The 23,257-nt window shown below is 35.5% G+C and overlaps 1 protein-coding gene across 5 annotated transcripts in view; it reads right to left on the reverse strand.

Annotated features, from left to right (window-relative positions):
- tcf12 (transcription factor 12) overlaps positions 1 to 23,257 on the reverse strand; it is a 285,014-nt gene that overhangs the window by 22,593 nt on the left and 239,164 nt on the right. For 3 of the 5 annotated variants that reach the window (XM_039770241.1, XM_039770243.1, XM_039770244.1), the window contains 6 exons: positions 16,411 to 16,510; positions 14,525 to 14,664; positions 13,507 to 13,651; positions 12,927 to 12,994; positions 6,849 to 6,927; positions 1,715 to 1,788 (listed from right to left, as the gene is read on the reverse strand). In XM_039770241.1, coding sequence (XP_039626175.1) covers positions 1,715 to 1,788; positions 6,849 to 6,927; positions 12,927 to 12,994; positions 13,507 to 13,651; positions 14,525 to 14,664; positions 16,411 to 16,510 — 606 coding nt within the window. The remainder of the gene's footprint in view (positions 1 to 1,714; positions 1,789 to 6,848; positions 6,928 to 12,926; positions 12,995 to 13,506; positions 13,652 to 14,524; positions 14,665 to 16,410; positions 16,511 to 23,257) is intronic. The other 2 variants (XM_039770242.1, XM_039770245.1) reach the window with 1 other exon arrangement.

Consider the following 23,257-nt stretch of genomic DNA (forward strand, 5'->3'; position numbering starts at 1 on the left):
AGAAATCCATTGGTTTTGGTGCATGGTTCCTGAATAGCCTGACATTATCAACTCAACCAAATGTGGAAACAAGAGTGAGCTGTTCCCTTGGAGCCAATGCGACTATTGGAGAACTTTGGTTTGGCACAGGTGATTGACACAAAACAGGAGGATGAGGGTGGGAAAGACAGGGATGAAGTCTTGCAGCACAGCGAAGCCTGGAGATGACTTGTATTTAGCCGCTGTGTAACTAACGGTTCTTGTAAGTCCCACATTTTACCCTTTTTTTTGGTTTCTTTTAGTACCACCTCACAGCTTTTTCTGTGCCACACATGTTCAGGACTGTTGATGTCATGCTAAACTATATATAAAAACTTCTAAGCAACAATTAAAAGAACATTTGTAGTTATCTATATGTTCATAAAAAAGACAAAAAAAAAAAACAAACTAGGAAATTTAAAGACAACCATTATAAATTGAATTTATTCGTTTGTAGTAATGTGAACTTTACAGGGGTTGTAGCATCCTGTTTGAAAACTATTAGCTTAGCATGTAAGGGGTGTCAAACAAAGCACAATTAAGGAAAAATGTGTTATACCTCCGAAAGTATTAGCGTGTATTAATGCTTTATCTATTACAACCCTACTTTATTTCATTATGGCCAAAACAAAGGACACAACTAAGGAGGGGACACCTGTTCTTCAAACAACACTCATACACAAATGGATTCATAGCATTGAAAGCATCCTTAAGTGGCTCAAGTATTTGACTACCAAAATATAAAATGGATTGTTCAGTACCTACTGCTAATAAATTCTTGACACCTTGAACAAGTTATGTCAACTGGCTTGCTCACCTTGTAGAAACATGAAAAGCTGTCTTTGTGCATTTTGGGTAAAACTGTAAGCTAAATATATAATATTTATACAGCCGAATAATCCTTCACCCTTAGGCAAAGTACAGACACATGAAAAACAAATGAACAGAGAGTTGAGTTCAAAGCAGGAAGGATTCTCTGATTAAAAGATCAGTTAAAATAAAAGCCTTCACCCACTCCGGGCCTCACTGACTGAATCTGGAAGACCTGTCAGTCTCTGGTGTGTAACTGGCAAAGGCAAGAGGAGATACATAAATACACATCCTGAAAATGTTTCTCTTTCTTTAAAAATGTAGCCCCACTATGGTGTGTGTAAACCTAAGTGGGGGCAGGGTGTCAATGAAATCCCTCTGCAATGGGGGAAGGGATTCGGTACAGGAATCCTATAACAGCAGTGAAGCAACAGCTGTCCTCAGAAGACAAGTCTGATGACTTAGGAACAGATGGTGAGATGCAACACCCTTTACTTCAGCTATTGTTCAATCTACCCTGACCATTTGTTGTAGGCGAGGAATTCACGTGTAATTTTATCCCACCATATTCTGCAATGGTATCCTCATGAAACCGAGCAAGTGAAAAATAATCAATTAGATGAAAAACAAGTGAAATGAGAGCCGCTTCCCAAACTACCAAAAAAAAATCTAATCTATATTTGTTTGTTTTACAATGCTCTCCTGTAAAGCTGTTCAATGCAAAGAAGCCCAATTAACCAGATAAAATGTGAGAGTGGGACAACCTCCGTGAATTCATATACCCGTTTATATATTTTCTACGTGGTCAGAGTTTGATGTTTCACAGGCAGTAAGTAACAAAATTTCCTCACAGGTACAAAAAACAACACAACAAAACTCTGCTTACCAGAGAGTGGAGAGAATTTTCGTAGTTGGGAGATGATGGAGCCTGTCCACTTGCTCTGGGCCAAGGATTGGCACCTGGGGAATGATGGGGGGGAAAAAGGAATGAGAACTAATACTGCTTCCTCAACTGATACAAACATACTTGTTTTTAATTATTTTCTGTGTGTAATATATGACATTTCTACATTCTGATACCTGAGAGATAAAAATGCAGCCTTCAAATTAAAATTTGAACACTTGACATCATACAACCTCAATGTGCAACTATGGCACACTACTAATTTTATTTTTACAAACTAAAGGCCACAGTTACCTCCTTTTCAAAAGATCAACAGCCTTTTCTTTATGAAAAATGTGTGATACGAAATCAAATGTGACTGGTAATGTCTGCAGAATGCCTAAAACTCTAATCTGTTAACAAAAAAAAAAAAAAAAAACACAACACTATGCCACCTGGAGCAAGTGGACAATCCAGAGAGTAATGATAACTATGGCTGTCGTTAAGGCAGGCAATTAAGGTTCAATTAAGGAAGAGATCTTAATGAACATCCAGATGGATGAAGTCAAGGTTAATTTGTCAGATGTGCATATTTGCCTTGTACTTTATAAAGTTGTGAAACAGCGTCAGTGACTGCTTTGCATAAATGAGCCAATCAATGAGAATCTGCCAAGCAGTTTTAAAAATACACATCTATATTTTACAAACAAACACAGTATCTCCTTGAAGAAAAAATTCCTTACTAGCAATACAATAGCAAAGAAAAGAAGAAACAACAATTAGCAGCTTTGATCACACAGGCAGTCGCACTTCCCTTTTTAAAAGGGATGTCATCCAAAAACAGATCCTCGTCTGGATGCCTTGACTTGTACGCTCAGACGGCCACACCCATTTTGGCAGGCCTCTCCACTCTGTTTTCTATATAGTTGGGGCCATTCTGGGTACTGGTTTAAGCAGCTGCAGGCTCCGAATAGCATTAAATAAAATTGCAATAAACGCAGCAACAATACTGCTTAAGTTTAATACAAAAAAAAAAAAAAAAAAAACAGTTGACTGTCATAATATACTCATAATAATCATTAATATGATAATAGTAAAAGCAACAAGCTTTAATGCTGTATAAGGTAATAAAAACAATGAAGGGGCAATACTGCTAATACTTCATTAACAACAGTTTATTACATTTAACCGCTGTCAGAGAAGTCATGAAGAGCTGTAACAGCTTCACCCTAACACAAATGATACTTTAATACATCGATAATAATGCCTGTAAGAGTTCAAAAGCTTACTTTAATAATTCTATAGTATAACTATAAACTGCGGTAATTCACTAAAATAATTTGTCTAAAACTTCAGTAACAGTTTGACTTAATACCCTATAATCATAATTACAATAACCAGGTTTGGTGAATATTTTAGAACAAGCAAATCACTAAAAAAGAAAAACACTAATAAAAGACTATGAATATCAAAATTAAATTAAATCAAACATTGCGGCTAAATTGAATTTTCAATCATTTAGAATAAAAACACCTGGTAAAGAATGTTCAAATTAAACTATAATCGTTATTAAATAGGTATTTTTGCATTACAAATGACTGAAATTAAACTGACAATGACTAATCTAATGAAAATAAATTATATACACCTACTTTTAGTTAAATAAATTACCTAAACTCATACACAAAACAGGGAAGGGGAAAAAAAAAACAAAACACACACACACAAAAATAACCTTTACCAAGAAAATAAAAAAGGTCAGGATTTACTGAAAAATAGAGATTTTAAATATTCAGTTCTGGCTTTGCCTCATGTACACTCTTAATGGAACACTTGATTCTTTTTATTCAGATGAAGCTATTACCCAAAATGACAATCATGGGTGCATAAAGATAACTATTGTCATATTTGTGTCACCGGAGGATTCTCTATGAGGTGCCATTTAAGGCTTAACATTACTTTTAAGTGAACATACACACTAGTGATAGAAATATACTTTAAAATAAAAGACATTCTTCAATTCACCATGCAAAGCAGTGGTTGCATATTGAATCACGTATCGATAACATTGAATAGAACCAGACTAACTAAATGAAATGGATGCAATTTTAAGAAACGTACAAGTTGCTTTCTTTGAGCCTGATACAGCCAGGATAGGCTCTGACCCACTCCATGCTTCCTTAAGCAAGGCAATCCTGAATTGGATTAAGTGGGCTTGAGAACAGAATTGAAATTACATAAGTCAGATTACAGTATTCCATAAAATGCATTAGTAAAATAATGTTTTTTTGGTTATGAAGACAAACAATGTGTGTGCCTAGTTTCTTTTAGCACAACCTTATAACAGCGTGGCCATATGTGTTCCATACCTTAGTTTGCCTAGATGTGGCTACAAAGAATACTTACAACATAGTACACACTAACTTGTTAGCCTGCTCGATTTTTCAGAAGTTGCTTAATTAGAAATAACTGGTAAACTGACCAAATTTAAAAACACCTCAAACATGTTAGTCATGTCAGTTAATGTTTACTATTACATGTAAGAATGTACAGGCTATGACAAAATCTCATTTGCTTTACTAGAGTGAAAGTTCAGTTAAGAGTGAATCAAGTTCTAATTTGTGCCTCATAATTGGCAAATAAAGGGAAGTACATTTAAACCTCCTATTCTGTGCTTTAGAACTGTTGGGGCCGAAGCCACTAGAGGGCCATACTACCTACAAAGCAGAAAGACATCTTTTCAACAAATAATATAACATATTCAGTTGTATTGCATTCAGACAAAACAAACGAGAAGTATACAAAATAAACAAAAAAGAAAAGTCAAGGTGGTCCTCAGCTCCTTTTAATTCTCTACCTTCTGAAAACTGCTTTAAAAAAAAAAAAAAAGGGAAATTTGTAATGATTTGTATTTTGGGCTTTTTTGGGGGTTGGGGCACTATTTATATAAACATACCATGCAACAATAGAAACAGGTTTCTGCTAACACCAAATACAGTACATTTAGGATTTAGAGAAATGCAAAAGTGAAGACACACAATCTCGTTATCATCAATATTTGGTAAGGACACAGGACATTACAATGTGCCCAGCAAATTCATTGCCTAATTATATTACAGACAAGACTCTTTCTTGCTATTACAGCAGAAAATGCAGCTGTTCAGGTGCTTAGAATCTGCCCAGATAGACTCATTAATCAATCAAGTTAGCTCTGGGGAGGGGGAGCTCCCCTTTGATTAAATGTGAATGTATGCGAGTGTATCTCCAATCAAAACTGCTAACATTACAGTCCACTAGTAGACTTTCTCACAGATTGAAAACAAGCACTCACAAAACAGCAAAAAAATTCTCCTGATCCTCAAAGGGCAGCATTACTTTAATCTGTTCATTTCTCTTTTTATTTATCATCATTACGGTTTACAGTAATATTAATTCTTTGGCAGCAGAAAATGTATTGTAATGCCAATAAATCTGTTTTTGTATTTGAATGTGTAATGTTACAGCAACAGTTTAAAACTCTGTTTAAAACACCGAGAGACAAAACTTGCCAGTAGGTGAAAAAACATGCAGGCAGAAACTAAGCATGTAAAATGAAAGCATCTCAGTAAGAAAGCTTCAGTACTATTAGTTAAACCTGTGAACACTATCTTCAGGAAATGAAAGGGGTGGGTGTGTTTGCCACAACACAGAAAGTGACTTGCACAAGGGTCACTGTGTAAAGTGCTGAAAGTGATTACTCTCACGATCCAGGATAAAGTTCCAAGCACTGCTAGCAGCTCCCACTGCCATGCACATTTAAATCAATGAGTACTTCAGAGCCGTGACTGTGGCAGAAACAGCTGCTCAGCTTTTACTCGACAGCTGAGGCCACAAAACTCAAGAAAGTGACAGCTCTGGACAGCTGCATGCACCACACTGACTGAAACATAATTATAATGAATGCATATTTGGAATTTTTGTGGTTTTAAAAATATCATAACCTTAAACTCCCAGCACTCAGAAAATGCTTAAATTCACTTCTGAACACATGCAAAAGACTATGGAACTGACATAATATACTTCCAAAGAAAAGATAAAGAAAGAGGTGGAGGGTGAGAGAGAAGAAGAAAAAAAAAAAACCAACATACAAAAATGCACCTTTTATGTACTTTAGGTGCAATCTAAATGGATGACTAACCCTTAGCTCTTTGACAGAGCCAATTGAGCTAATCCACACAAATATGTCTATGAAGGTTAGGAATACATATGACTGTATGTGTGATTTCTAAGACATAAGTGGCTTTTCGAGTTCTTAAACCCAATTTAACAACATTCAATCTCTGTTACAGGTCTTTGTGCAAAACATAAATCATATGCTAATGTACATTTTTTTAAAAAAAATTGGGAGTACAAAAGAACAGGTTTTTTGCTTAGGGTCACTCACCGAGTTAGATAGATAGATAGATACTTTATTAATCCCAAGGGGAAATTCACATAATCCAGCAGCAGAGTTAGATTTGGAGTGTAAACCAAAATCCAACACCTGAGTTACTACCCTGCACTGACAGTTAATTCTGTCACTGGTCATTGGTGCAAAACACCTAGTTAAGCTATAAGAAACTCTAGGTTTATTATTCGACAGGATAGATACCAGCTTCCCACATGCTTTTTAATGGAAAACTGAAGAGATAAATGAACTAAATTTATGGGTTACATCCGTGTGAGGAAGTAAAATGGACAGACTTGCGAGACCCAAGAATGAAAGCACAAGCTAGATAACAATTTACAGTCTGTCATTGCAGATTTCTTTAATTCCACATAGTGGATCTTAAATTTTGCTATGAGTTGCATCACTTCTATTAAATAGTATTACATTAGTAATTAATGTAAGCCACCATGTGACTGTGCTATCTGTAAAGAATATTGCAGTACACAGAATGACGAAGACTACAATAATTATAAAATGCAGCACAAAAAAAAAAAATAAATAAATAGGAAGTTATTTGAAAGTATTAAAAAAAAAAACACAAATCCTAAATAAAAAGGCAGAAGGATCACATAAGGTTTTTTAAACTTCCATCATAAAATATGGTTTCTGCTTATATAGCCCCTGCTTCTGTATGGGAACTCATTTTTAAAAGCTCAACAGCTATTTTACCTGCAAGAGGTGATGGAGAGCCAACTGGTGTGGAAGGATTTGATGGAAAACTACTGCTGGTGTGGTCAGGTGAATAAATCTGGCAAAAAAAAAAAAAATAGAGGACAAGCATTTGTCAATAAACAGCACTGTAAAAGTGTAAAAGCTAAATCTGTCATTCCAGGTATTTTTATAGCCTGTATTGTCACCCTTCTGCCAGCTTGTATGCAAAATTGGTACATCAATCTTTGGGTTGTTTTACTGCCAGCAAGGCTATAAAAATGCACACAGCATACATATGGACCTTTAATAACATTCAGAGGACTGTTCTCAGATAATGTCTTCAAAACCCATTGTACTCATAACTCAAGACAGGAGGTGGAGGCTTTCATCTGTACCCCTCCCCCAAATTATGAAGAATTCACAAATCAAGGCACCGTCTAGTTTTCTACTACAACATATCCATCATTTTATTTCAGAAATTTGCAAATAGTTTGTCCTCTGTAATTTTTTAGCATGTCTTTCAAATTTAGTTTTTCACTTCACTTTTCCAGTATATAAATGATACAATCACATGTGGTATTTTGCATATTGTAACTGTTTACGGTAGCCATCCTAACAGTCGCTGATAAAATGTATGTGCTTTCTGCATAATGTGGTACACATGGATTGTTACACACTCTATATCTATATATCTATATATATATATATATATATATATATATATATATATATATATATATATCTATATATATATCTATATATATATATATATATATCTATATATATATATAGATATATATACACACACACACACACACACATATATATATATATATACACATGCACATATTCATGCATAGAGAACGTATTATAAACACACAGTTTGTATAAATATAAGTAGATTTATTAAAACACACATCTTAAGAAATAGTTCAAAATGGTTTGCTGTGTCTGTGTTTTTTTTTTGGTATCCCCCAATTAACTAACTTTTTTCCAAATATGTATTTTGTATTTGCTGGCACTCCGGATTGCATCTATCCAAACGTAGGGGAGTTGTGCCCCAATCCTGGGCCTACCCCACTTTGTGCCCCGTTATGTTGTAAAAGGCCTAGCCATCTACAAACCTATACTGAAATAAGGGGTCACGGAAGAAGAAAGAATACAAGTGTGTGGCTGGGAAAGCGAGAGGTTGATAGTTTAATCTACACTGACAATACACATTATAAATAACCCTGAGTGAGTGATCTCCAGTTTTATGTTTTAAAGAAAAAGGAAGAGTGTGAAACTTGATATAATCACAGCCCTTAGAACCCCCCAAAACCAAACCTGCTTGCTCCAAAAGAAATTACTTCTGAAAGGTTTAAAGACATTACATACTTCAATTATTGCCTTAACTTGATCAAAATTTGAAAAAGGTAATTCGGAAAGTTCCAAGTATCATCACTGAGAAGTTTTGCATTCATTTTCCTTGTAACACTCAAGAGTGATTTCTTCCATGACCTGATAATTTCAAGACTATTGGATATCGTTTGGGAAGGGGTGGAGAAAAGGCATTTTATACAGTATGTAACAGCAAGCCACTTACAGTTAGGCTTAAAGTGAAACTCTTGACTATTTCTTGTCAGTAAGAGGATATGACAAATCAGAGCGGAGCACGTCTCCCAGACGCAGAGGGTATTAGAGTGCTATCTGTCCTATTAACCTTCTACATTATAGTTTATCTACTAGGATTTCTTGCCAACAGCTCAATCAGGCTGGGAGGGTTGAATTAGAAGGGGGGGTATGCTGCTGCTAATGTGTCACACTATGCTTAAAGGCACTCTGCGTGTTCCATTAAAGTGAGAGTTCCATTCGCTGAGAAAATCTACTTCTGTTCTTACTGTATTTGTATTTTATAACAAAATTATCTGAAATGCCCTTTTTACTCTAAACAAAGAGAGACTGTACCAAGTAGAATAGTCACTAATTAAATTAATGAGAAAAGAGAACCAAGCATTATCCTGGAAACTTGCAGTTCTCTCTAGGTGAAAGGAAATTAAGTGTCAGCTCTCATGCCAAGCCTTTTTTTTTCTACAGCAGTGAAACATTTTAAGCAAGAGATAACTCTGCAAGAATGCCGCTGAAACATGCTATTTTAGTTTTAAATTTAAGCATAGAGAGTTTTATAACAGTGCTCTATAAGAAAGCAGCCATATACAATAGGAGGTTTTGTGCTCTAAAAACATTTCACTATTGAAAAAGCCTTCGTTGTATATAGCTCCTTTCATTTTTTTTTTTTTTATAAATAGGAATACTAAATATTATGCAGACAGTCAAAATGGAAATTAAACTTTGAATTCTTAAAGTATTATGACCAGAATCCTTGCGGAAGTCAGGGTCTGCCTGTAATGGGTGCTACCATGAACACTACACAAAATAATAAATTGACAGACATCAGAATAGCTAAATTTTTTCAAATAGGAAGTTTAATTCTTTGACGAAGTATTAGTCATATTTAAATTCATTTGTTTATATTTTACAGATCAAACACACACATATAAACATATGCACAACACAAAAACACAGACACAGAGCAGAACTCCCATTTAGCATTTTCCTCTGGACACTGACTTAAAAAAAACAAATATAACAGGACCCTTATAGTACAGGTCTTGGATCGCTGCAGCATTGTGATCTAGTTTTCTATTTAATTTTTTAAAATTATTTTTTGTTTCTTGTAGTTTCAGAAGCTATTCCTTTTTATGAGCATTGTTGATAGCCACAGACCCAGCCCCTTTGTTAAATGACAAGTGCTTGAAATCCAATTGCACTGTGGTGCATAGAATTCTCAGGTTTGATTTTTTTTTTTAAACAAAAGGTAAAGCTCAAACTGCAACTCAATTCCAAATTTTTTTTTTTTTACTCATATGTGACACAGATCTGATATTTTTAGAGAAATGTGATCAGCCAAAAACGACATGGAGGCACAACTTTTCTGAAAGGATTTTTACTACTTTCATATACACTGTTTTGCATCCAAAACATCTCACCCCCACAAGTCATGGCCCCTCTCTCATGTACACAGGTTTGTACATCCAAATCTGTCTGGGACAAATGTGCATTAGGTAAGATTTTTTTCATTTTCTGTTTATTTTTCTTTTCATCAAGACCTGACAAATTTACATGCATCCAGCACTGAAATGATGTAAAGTAGCACAGCAACCATCATTTGTCTGTTAGGTCACATCTGTCTGACTAAACTGTTTAAATCCTTTGTGCGCATGCTAGTCACATTCAGGATAGATATCTGCACTTATATTGGATTTGAAACACATAAAAAACATATCTGATCTGTACAAAAAAAAAAAAACTTTTATTATAGACATATACACCTATTATATAGATACACAAATTATATGCAAATAAAAATCACCACTCAGTGGAATATTTATAAAAGCACTCTCACTCCAACTGCATGACAACTGTCCTTTAGCATACGTGTAGAGTGCTTTAGGAAGTTGGACATTGTGAAAGGCACTATACAGCTTTTTCTTGCTTAGTTATTGAAAGATGTTGGTAAAACCTATGAGTTTCTTATTTGTGGTCTCAAATTAAATCTTGTTTCTATTCACTTTATTTAAAAGTGCTATATGCTCTTCATATTAGTGCAAATTTCCACTCTTGTTCGAAGCATGTCAAGATGTATCATGGCTAGGGTGTGTGTGTGTGTGTGTCTGAAATCACCCCCAAGTTAAATGTATTAGCCGTGTCTCATTTCACATTCAGCTTATGTAACTGTCTGACTTGGACTTGTAAATTAACCATTTCTCAATGACTCATGCACCTTCTGCTGGATTTAAACTGTAGCAAGACTCATTTTACAGCAACAAATGAGGCCACACCTACCCATCAGTCACGGCCCATTCCAGTCAGCAGGGTGCCAATATGCCAGAATTGAATGAAAAGGACTTTGGACAAAGAGGACACAATAGAAAGCCTAGAGAGTTAAAATGAAGAGTGGACAGCCCATCCCCCACCTCCACCACCCCTGCCCCGGGTCCGCCGTGTACATTTCACATAGGCTTTGTTATGGTAATGGTATTGAGTCTGTAACACAAAAAGACTTAATTTGTGATTTTTTTTTCTAACTTCCCCATGTTTTCCCATTTCTTTTGTGTCAAAGCTATTAGCCAATTCACTATCTTAAACACACAAGGACACTGAAAGAACTTCTGAGGTATTAAAAAAAAAAAAAAAAATCAGAAGAAAACTTTTATCACTAGAAGCTTTGCCATAATAAACAAAGCTGGGCGAGGCAATGTCTCTATTTAATCTTCACTGAATTAGAGAGAGCACAGGAAGGAAAAATAAATAAGAATGTATTTTGATTTTTATGTTCAATACTGACACAAACCAGATGCTTCTGTCTTCATAAAACCTTGGTGGGCATCACTGTAAAGGGTAATCACTTGGCAAAGAAGCATGGCACTATCACCCGGATATTCCCCTCCATCTGTTGAAATAGCACAATTATCTAGAAGACCACCTAATCTGGTGGGCTTTGGGGGCTTGCAGAATAAAATTCTTTCATGTACCAACTCTTTGTCTGTTCAAGATTAATACAAAATTATGAAAGCTTAAGGAAAGGGTCTTCTGCAAATTAGTGTTATGTGGCCTTGCATTCAGTCAAAGATCATTTGTACACCAGTGATTATCAAACTACATTTGTATGTGATTATCAAACTACATTTATATAAGTGTCATCCCATACTGAGTGCCAACCCAAGACATCTAAATAGGTTACCCCCTACATTTGAATAATATAAGATGAAACCCAGAGTTTTCAAAGGGGCCATGCTACAATCCATACTTCCACAAAGACAATTTTGACAGCTGAAGCAATACTTTTGCAAGGTCAGACAGTCAGTAATGAGACTGAACAAGCAAACATTTGTTCTCCTGTTCTATTTTGTAGGCACTGTATCATGCTGTCTTTCAGGTAGGGTGGAAAAAGCACTTTGTGGGTAAATAACAACTGGGGAGTCATTTTGACTAGTAGACCTGTGGTACTAGAAATCACCCTTTGTTCCTTTAGAATGAACTCAAATTGAAAGCTGAGGTTAAACAGTTGAGTACAACCATAGACGGTGCAACAAGCACTATGCCCTTCATTAGTGTTATTGAAATAAGTTAGCTAACCTCTTTCAAACTTTCAGGGAAAACCAGACACAACACTGATTGCATCTGTGATTACTGTGTGATGAACGAAGCTTCAGTCTTGAGCTACTTAGTAAAACATCATAGTATTGGTGTTCTAAGTATAAAATAAAGACTAATAAAGTGAACCTGAGTCATCATACTCTGAGCATCAATAAAAAAGGAAAGATCTAAAAAGATAAATAACCTCTCATACAGCTGGAACTACTCAATCAGTTGTAGTAAACAGTTTACAGTATAACTCAATGGCTTTCGCCAGAAAACAAAGGCTGAAAGAATCAAGTTGCCATAGCTAGCAATACCAACTAACCAAACACATTAAATATTTAATTCATGGCTTCCTCACCATGTGTGTTTTTATTCTTTGTGGTTTGATGAAGCAGTCAACTGTCTATTTTTTAAAGTAACACTTGGCCTTTATCAAGTGCTTTATCAAAAAAAAAAAAAAAACAATAAATTGTTATATTTTCACTGATTACACTCCACTACAGAATTAAATCTCGGTGATAATAAAATGAATAATAATCATCATTTTCAATATTATTGATATCAAGGTTTAGAAATTGGGAGTTTTAGCCTATTCAGACAGCAAACACACAATGAGAATGAGCCTGCATATTAGACCCTATATATAGTGGCAAAAAGTCGAGTCACCAATTAAAATTGGAACACTGTGCAAAATCCATAAAAGCAGTGATTTAACAGCAGCAGATGTATAAAATAAAGAATAAAGTAATGTATACAAACATCCACATAAAAATGATCCAGTTGTGCTTTATACTACTTATGTATTGTTATAGCTGAAAATGACAGAATGCAGACTTTTTTTTTTTAATCCAAGAATTCATATGTGACATCCTTCATTGTGTTACAAATAAGAGTAGTAAGAGGTGCACTTACAGAAGCCAAAGCTTTACCGAGTGCATCTCCAGTCTGTGAGCTTCCAGCTGGGTTGCCTCTGTTTCCTGCTTCAAATGTTGGAAAAGAAAGAAGGAAAGAAACACATTCATTTTCTCTGTTCACTGTTAGGGATATTCAAAGTATTGAAGACAGAGAACAACATAGAGTAACTAAAAACCATCCACCCTAAGCATTCCTTTTCTTAGTGTCTTGAGATTATAATGCCATCATAAACTCATTCAACTTTGCTTCAATTTTTCTCTTACACGTTTTTAAAATTAATGTATACATCACACATCTAAAATAGAGAGCAATGCTAGCACAATGTATAAATTTTTGAAACCAAAAGGTGTGGTTACTGTTACTATTTTTTCTGAAAGCTGATGCACTACACAAGGTTACGAGCAATGAGTTTAGCTTGGAATCAACCTATCCAATTATTAAACCTAGAAAAGCAGCTTAATAAACTTGCACATCCTAAACATTAAACTCCTTTTACAACTCCTAAATTGAGAAAATGAACAAATTAGCACTATTGCATAACATAAAAGGTAAACAATACGGTCTTTAAAGAACTTACCCAAAATGTTATCTGAGCCGTTGACTGGTGGAGTGTGTGAAGCTGCCACATAAGGCGATGTGTTGCTGCTGCTTCTGTGAAAGCTGGACATGGGAGGAAGACTGCCGTTGATGTCGGAGGGTGAAACTGAATGTGGAGGATAGTTCTTTTAAAAGAAAAACCACAGAGAAACCAAGAAGAATTAAGTCCAGTGGAAATTATAATAAAAGGAACACAAAAAACTGAACGGCGTAACAGTGAAAATTATGCCCAATGAGGCATTTGGGGGCACCAGTAATACTGGACTAAACAGAATTTTATGGAAACTGAGATGGATGGAGTATCTGAACAAGTCTCATATATAATCTTAAGAATAAAGTGGGACAAGGCATAAACCCATACTATGAATCAAATGAAAGGACCAATACTTTGCCTTAATCCGTATGTCAATAGGTTGGGACCATTGCTACTTTGCTCAAGCTGCTATGCCATGAAACGAGACATCAGCATCAATTCTGACATAGGATTATATCATCACAACACCATTATGGACTTCCACAAGTACAGCAATGAATGTCACCCAGGAAGAACTTACTCAGGGATGCAGATTTAGACAGGTGCGACAACTGAATTGAAGACCTTGTGCTACATTTATAACTCAATTAATTTAGTAACTACATGGCCATACTGCTGCTTAACATGTCCTAATCTTCATGAGACCAGTGTCAAGAGAGTTTGTACAAGTGACCAAGAACATTACAAGCCAAGATCATGATGTGTGATGAAACAAAAGCAAGAGTCACTTCAATTGTAACTGAAGATCATTTTCACTTGAGCATATAGTTCAACATTTTTTACTCTCTTGTTGCTTTCTGGACTTCAACATAATGAATTCTGTCTAAACTCCACGTGTAGCTTTGTGTCAAAAACACAAAAGAAAAATGTGTTCAAAACCAAGAAACAAGAGTCTAGAGGTTTTCAAATAGTAATATGACAGGTTATTTTGACAGATGTGTGAGGTGCAAAATCCAACGCTTACCAATCGATCGTGTGCATGCAAACTGCCATAACTACTGGACTGTGATATGTGGGAAGATGAACCTCCCAGCATTCCTCCATAGCTCGGCTGGCTAATCCCATTGGATGAACTCCAAAGGTCAGATGAATTGTGGGTCCCATCTGCACGTAAACAGAAGAAAAAAAAAAAAAGCACTGCAAATTCACATTGCAAACAGTGATTTAGGTCTTACGGTAAATTGTTCAGCATGAGGACGTCTTCCTTAAACAGCCTTGTCCACTGTTCTTGTTCCCTATATGTCAATATCCAATCACAACTGAAGGTTAATGTTTTGAAAATATAAAATACATTCAGAACCAATTTACTAAACATGAGGAGCATCCAAAAAAAAAAAGGACGTACTAGGTGATGTAATTTCTTTCAGTCTTTAACCAGAACACATAATTGAGTTTTACTCCAAATGTGGGGGCAACTGCTATTAAATAATAAAATAAAAAGTTGAAGAAAGGTAACCAAGTTTTCATTCCCCACCAGAGAACAGAAAATCCTGCTTTTTATTAGTGAAATATAAGCCAAGTCCCGAGCACAGCTGAGAAAACACAACGCTCCCCTCTGCTAATTACAAAGACCTTCAGTGCAATCTGATTTATGTGAACAGAAGAGCAAAAATTCCAGGCAGTCTGAAAAAAAAAAAAAAAAAACACCAAGTCCTTGGAAAAAGACTGAGTCTGTAGGGCCATGGTGCCTTTTACCAAAACAACTTGGGGATAAGGGTAAAAAACACATTTCTTTCATTTATGCTTTTTTGTTTGATTATATAAAAAAAAAAAGTTGCTTGTGTATGTTCCCAAGCCCTGAAGCCTGCCTCTGCTCAGTTTTCATTCCACTTCCAAAAAAAAAAAAAACACACAACACCACTAGCGCCCCAACAAGAGAATGATGGCAAAGTAGGAAATATACATAGTGGACCAGAGCTGTCACCGACACTTATTTTAAGACAAGCAAAATTCTGTGAACAGGGAGTCTACTTCAGCTATCAGACCCAGACGTAAGAAGCTTTACTTAAAAGCAGCTCCTCAGTAAATGTCCAAAGCAAAGCTAAAGACTATTTCTTTCACCCCTCTTCTTATTGTAAGAAATCAAGGCAAGAATAAGAAAAAAGGGTTCTTGTCTGTAACACAGTAAAAATAAATAAATCAAAATAAAATGAAAAAAATACTAAAATTCAATAACCTATTCTGTTGCGACAGTGGCAAAAAGACTCTTCTATATACCTGTCAGTTTTCCTTATTGAACTGGCAATGAAAGTAAAAATTGCCTTTTCACCTCAAGGATGTCTGTTGTGTGTTCCTGGTCTCACATTAATAAATCAGGGTGTCCCTCAGATAAAAGAAAAAAAAAATAAATGAAGAGCACCCACTGCTTAACTCGTCACAAAAACATACAGCTGGTGCCTCCTGACAGTGCTGCTTTTCATCCTCTTTCTTTGCTTTTGACCCTATGCCAACCCAGTCGCTGTCATAAAACAGAATAATTTTTGTCTATATGTTCTAAAATTAAACTCCAGCAAAAACTTAATGCGAGACCATAACATTTTGCATTTTATTCAGTACACAGGTCTGCACTACATCATCCTTTCCTCATGCGTACTAGCTCCCAAATTACCTAAAAGATTTTCCTTGCCATGACACTAACTTGATCTGCTAACATATCTACAATTACACTGTACTAAGAGTTGCACTCAGATGCAGATGATTTCAATTTTCCAGTTGCAGATGTAAATCGTTGTGGGTAACTAATTAACAAGTTTGAAATTCTACACACATTGCAGCTTCATTCTAGGGAAAAAATACTGCAAGCTATAAAAATAGAGGATTATTTTCCTTCTCTCTCTTTTTGGAACTTACCAAAAAAAGTGCTTGCAAACATGCTGCCAGAAGGCTTCGGAGATGGGTAGGTGGGAGAATCCCTGTTGAAGTCATCTGAATTTGGAGATGGTGCATACACCTAGGCGGGGGGGAGACAAGAGGAATTATAAAACACATGATTCAACTTTCAGTCAACTTGTTAATGTTACCTTGTTCTGAAAACTGGGTGTAGGCCATATTCCACATAAAGAACATGGTGGTCTAACTTCCTGGATAAACTGTTTATCCGCCCAGATATTAAAAAGGAAAAACATTTACCTTTTCCTGGAGCTTAATGCACTGAAGACAGAGCCAGTCATATATACCATACGAGATGCAGTGAAATATGACAGTTTACTAGTGACACAAGGGGGGCCCCTTTGCTTGCTTTAATAAGTGACTGCTTGTTTGGACAAGAGCACACCAGCCTAAAGGGGCCATCTGAGCCCGCTGCCGGCAAAATATCACTAGTGTGTGCAATGCCTACTCTGGCAAACAAATAAGAGCCAGTGAAAGGCAGAAACCCATAAAATGTAAGGGTGACAAAAAGACTTTGTTCAAGCTGCATGGCGGACATGAATAATATGCCCCACAACCCCCTTTCCCTTAATAAGTTGGTTCCAGAGAGAAACCATTTAGATTCAGGAGCTAATAAAACCGTGAACACCATGGCTTATGCCCTCCACAGTGGCATGACACCACGCAGCCCCCTGACATCCATTATATCTGCATAAAAGACAGACAGCCAGCCAATGAGCAATTTCCATTCTTTGAATTTACTCAATGTAACCCTAACTTATTCACTTAAATATGAGAATATAAATGAGAGACAAGAGATTAAAAAAATACAATAAAAACAAGAGACTATCAAATTTAGAAACTACCATATAATTAAAATAAAAAGGTCATAAACATTTAATTTTTAAAAACAAAACGTGGGCTAAATTGCTAGGTAAACAAACCACTAATAAAAGTTTAACTGAATTGTTAAATTAGGAAATCATGTCATTAAGTTAAGGATTTTCAGTTCATATTTAATCCATTATAAAATTTTGGAACAACTTAGCATGATCTAATAGAAGTATACAGTGAACTTTGACAATAAATTTTACCTGAAGTTACTTAAATCACAAAAACATTTGCTTTAATTACATTAAAATACTTGAATCGTTACACTCCTACTCATCAATCAGTTATGTTGTACTATCAACTCAGGCTTGTAGTAAACAAGAGTCAACTGACTGTTTTTTTTTTTAAATGTATCATGCTTTGAAATCCCCAAGTAAACACAATTGTATTGCCAAGTGAGAGTTGGAACTTAACTCATGCATGACTGCATGTAGACAGATTACTTTGAAAGGCACAATAATACCTGAATAAAAACTACTTATAAAATTGGTTCACACTGCTGATGATACAGCACTGAATCAACAAAATCATGAGGAAAAACAGCAGAATTCATGTCTGTAAATGTTTAAGGCATTAAAATTTCAGTGCACAATTGCAGGAATTGTGCTTTTTAAGTTAAAAAGCATCAGTAAGCAAACTCACAAAGAATTCTGCTACTGTCATTTTTAGATATCATTTAAGATAAATACCTGTGTGTGTTTGGACAGTGCAATGAGGTGGCCAATCAGACGAGAGTTGTAATTGTTTAACTTGTTGTGTCACAAACTTGTATCAAAAAAAAAAAAAAGTGGTGAGATTATTAGCTTTTGAAAACAGTGTCCTAAATGAACAGCTTTTGAGTTCATTGTCCAATAGCAAGTCAACATAGGTCTGTCCAAGTAGTGTTCATTTTCAAAATGATGTATAAAGTTCAGGGAACCTCGCATGCATCATCACTTACACATATTAGACTACTGTGGGATGAAATTTCATACTGGTAATGCTAATAACAGTTGCATCAAGTCAAAACTTGAGACAATTTTCAATTTAAGTGGCTATTTTGGTTTGTCTAAACCAGTGATGAAGTGAGCTGGTTCAGCTGTATTACCAAAATAAAATTCATTTGGGGGTTACAATGCTTCAAAGCACATCTCCCTATTAATGTAACTTGTCCTGTGTTAACAGAAATATATAACTGCAGAGACTGACAAAACAGCATACTTTATTGAGAAATACAAATACGTAAACACTAAATTTGTACCATTCATTTGCTTTTTGAAGGCAAACTTATATCCATGTTACAAACCTAGTAAAAGCACATGTAACATATTTTAAATATTAAGATTAACTTACTGACGGTAACGTCAGTTAAGCTAATTTTCTAATTCTGGATTTGTAAACAGGCAAAGCAGCACCAGCTTGATCACTCATATAATACACTCTGAAAGCAGGACAACAAAGACGGTTTTACAGGAGTTCTGAAATAATGAAATAATGTAAATCTGATTTCACATGGAAAGTCTTGAAGTTTAGATGAATGTTAAAAAAAAAATAAATAAATAAAAGTAAAAAGTAGGGACAGAGTTGGACAATTAAAACACCAGGCGTTTGTGACATATGAAGTTAGAATTGATTTGATTAACTCTCTTCAGTATTCAGTAATTTTTTTTTTTAAACCAGATAATGATGCAAATTAATAATTTACAATTGCACAAGTTACAAACATAACTGAGTGAATTTGTGACAAATTACATTTTAAAAGTACACTACAAAAATTTTAAATAGCTTGTTTAAATTATCTTGGGATCAACTAATCAAACAGTACAGATACAATAATGTTTGAATTTTAATTAATGATTTAAAAAGTATTTTTCAGTTTACAGTGTGTAAATCAGGTATTTCATGGTAATGATATTCTTTATAACAACCAAGGACCCTACAAAACCCCATCATTACACGGGTGGAATCCTCATATCTATCACACATTAAAATTCAAGCCTTGCATTGTATTTTGATATTTATAAATGCCAATGCATACGAAATTTGACAAACACGGGGAGACCACCATTATATCAAGCTTGTTTGTTTAGCTAATAGCTAACTAAGCTTTCCCAATATCGCATCCAGATAATTCTTAAGGGTTTTCAAGGTTTTGGCTTCAAAATGATAGTTGGGTAAGAAATTCACGTTATGCCAGTATTTTAAAGCTGTTGTGACTATATTAATATACAGGATGGGCAAATGTAGGTTTACAATAGGTAATAAGCAAAACCATTTATTATTGTATTTTATTAATTGTATTATTTATTTGTAGTATTTGTCTTCTTACTATTAAAAAGTGTGCTTGAGTGCAGCAAGTAGACTACAAGAATGTGTAAATAAGAAAGGCAGGCAATTTGAGCACTTATGAGACTGTACCTAAGTGCACTGTGCCATTCTTTTGAGTTAACAACGCTACTGTAATATTTATAGTCTGATCTTTCTTTTTCATATCAACAACTTTAAACCTACTTTTGCCCATCCTTGTATTTTATATTTTATTACAGAAAAAGGCGCAGTATTGCTCACTTGAATACTAAAGGTACCTTTATTAAAAAGCAGTTTGAATGCGGTATCTGTTTTTGCTGGGGTATCAAACAGGTATCAAGTATCACAAAAATTTCACTGGTATTAATATTGCATATAAAAATTCTGGTATCATGGTAATGCTAAATATGAAAGTAGAGGAAATGGATGCTGAACTTGTCAGCTACTGAATGCATACAGTATCAAAATCCATCTCAAGATGTTATTAGAGATTTTAATATTTCCATAAATCAAGCACTGGCAAATGATGAGACTTTTTGAAGGTTACACTGTGTGTCAGTACTAGTTTGGGAGTGACACCACAATTACACACAGTTTCATAAAGAACTCAAAAGTACAGTAATTTTATGCCCATATTTTTACACTATAAGAAAGCTAATCAAGTCTCTGTAGAGTCAGAAAGTAAATCAGTAATGGGTACTAACATACAAGGTCTTTCACACTAGACATCATCCCAAGGTTCAGTACGGGTCCATCCATTATCCAACCGCTACATCCTAACTACAGGGTCACGGGGGTCTGCCGGAGCCAATCCCAGCCAACACAGGGCGCAAAGCAGAAACAGACCCTGGGCAGGGTGCCAGCCCACTGCAGGGCACACACTAATGACAATTTAGGATCACCAATAACACCAGGTCAGGAAATGAACACTAGACCGTGTGATAGTACCTGCTGTCATTACGCACAATATCCCAGGTATACTGCATGTTAATCAAAACCATTTCAAAATTTCCATAACATACACCATGTACTTGACAAGTGACAGCCCTAAAAGCTGTACCCTTATACTTGACATTTGCAGTCCAACACCTTAGCCACACTGCCTACTGCAAAAATAAACAAAAGAGATTTATACATAAAAATGTTAAGTAAAAAAGTCCTCAGTTCAAGTCCTTCTATTAAATTTAGGTTGCTCAAATGGCCAGGATGTCTACCCAAAACAAGAAGAATTACAGCTCAGACCCTTGCAATTGCAAATCGATGCACCGGAGGCAGAAACTCAAATTTGAGCTTGGTTCTGCTTACTCCTTCGAAACACATTCCTCTGAAATCAGCTTTAATAACTACTTCTAATACATTAACTAAAGGCGGCATATGTTGAGGCTGATAGATAATCCATCACTGTCAGCTCTGACCGAATAAAACACAGACAGGCAAAAGTGAATTGTAAGAATCGTTCAGAACACAGCTCTTACAACGGGGTATTGTGTCTCAAACTGTGTGATTAAAGAAGCCTCTGTTTGCTGTCACTGAAAACTTCACAAGTACAAAGCGCATAAGGATATCATTTTATATAATTTCTAATTTACATAAAAAAATGGGAGAATACAGAATTTATAAGGGTAAATGGGCTGTTTCCAAATATCAAGAATCCACACATGAAAAGGGACAGCCCACATGAGAGAAAACAGCATTGCATGCTGTACCCAATAAAGGACTGAGAGGTTAATGCCACAGACGGCATAAAACAAAACGCCAGAAGAGCACTCGGTGAAATCATTGAGCTTGTTCAAGTGTCACTCACCTCAGATTTTTAGGTAGCGCTAAACTATGGGAGAAGTGCTTGGCCACCAGTGAGTACTTGTCTCTGAGAGAAAAAAAAAAAAGTGTTCGAAGAGGAAAAATTGCAGGCTCTGGAAAGGGCTGGACAATCAGACATTGTTATAAAACTTTACTTTTAATATTTTTCACAAGCATTACCATTACAAGATGTTTTTTATGATTAACACAGAAACGTATAATCAGAGAGAGAAAAAAAAGGGGGTGCATAAAGAACATGCTTGCAGGGTGTGCATCTGAAGCACAAAAAAATCCAAAAGATCACAGAGATAATTTCTGTGGTGTAAGTGGATATTTTCATATGAAAAACAAGTTAAAAAGTCCTGTGCAAGAGAGACAGCTATTAATATCTGAAAATAATTAAATAAACCTTGGTGTAGCTGTAATGTTATGTAGCTACGCCTGTGCCAGCCCTAATCTGAAGGATCAAAGAGTTACTGTGGCAACAAATTTCTGATGTGGTCTCAGAGTTCATTAACTCCAGATGCCAGCACCACAAAACGAGCAAGCAACAATCAGGCCAGTGTGCAAATTAAAACCATAGTTATTATGTCATCTGATCACCTGCAGATGACGGCCAGTGTCTGTGCGCGTGTATATACGTTAAAGGCCTGTTTGTAACGATCAATTAATGAAACACTCATTTACTTACTAAGATGGTCTTATGTATTTTGCCACTTAAAATGTTTCACTTTTTCACATTTCAGAAAAAAAAAAAAACTTATTTCAAAAAGTTACACCATTTTAAATTAATCAATATTGTGCAAGCTTGAAATGACCTCCAATGCGTGTAGTTCAATATCTTTCAGTGAAACTAATATTAGTTTTTTGAAGTCATTTATTCCAATAAAGGCACAAAGGAGGGTGTTATTACATATCAGCAGTAATGGGTACAACCTGGATGGGACATCAGCTGCTTACAGGGCACAGTCAATCATAACATGCCAATCAGGACTGGCCAATCAGTTTAAAACAGAAGATTTTGGGGCCCGAGAGGAAACGCACATCTAGAGGAAACTCGGGCCAATAATGGGAGAATGGGTAAAATGTACATAGTGACCAAGCTAAGAGTAAGCAGCACTAAGTAATATGCCACCTTAGTGCCTGATATACAGAAAAAAATTATTAACATGATATGATAAACTTTTGTTTTGTCTATTTTAGAACATTCGGTAGAAAATACTGTTTCTTATTAAAATGCAACATGCTGCATAGAAAGTCACTTTGTTGACAAGATCAAAAAGACCCATATCTGTGTTAAAGAAAATAAAAATCCATTTAATTAATTTTGTTTTACTGACTTGGAAATTTGAAATTTAGCACAAGAAGCAAAGCAGGGTAAACAACTGTACACACTGATGCCCCCCTAATGCTGACCAAAAGACAGAAGTCAATAACCAAAAAAGACTGGCAGCCAATATAAAAAAACTGCACTTTTATAAAAATTATATACTGTATGATAACTGGACGCACAATTTCACATGACCTGAACATTTTATACAATAGGGCATGTATATCTTGAAATACAAATAAAACACAAACTATTTAATATACTTTAATTGTATTGAGCAATATGTACTGTGTGTGTACAAAAATAAATGGATGGATGAGAGGAGACGGAGATAGAGTCAGTATCCCACCTGATCCCTCCTCAGCTGCTTTGATGTGCTCATGGAAATGAACATAACCTTCGCTTTGAAACATCAATAAACTACAACACAGACAACAAGCCTGCCTGGCAGGGGAGCTTGGCTCAGCAGAATGACAGCCAAGCCCTATGAAGTTAAGCAGGAACACTCTCTGGAAACAGACA

Source organism: Polypterus senegalus, chromosome 12, assembly GCF_016835505.1.
Source record: "Polypterus senegalus isolate Bchr_013 chromosome 12, ASM1683550v1, whole genome shotgun sequence".
Lineage (NCBI taxonomy): Eukaryota > Metazoa > Chordata > Cladistia > Polypteriformes > Polypteridae > Polypterus > Polypterus senegalus.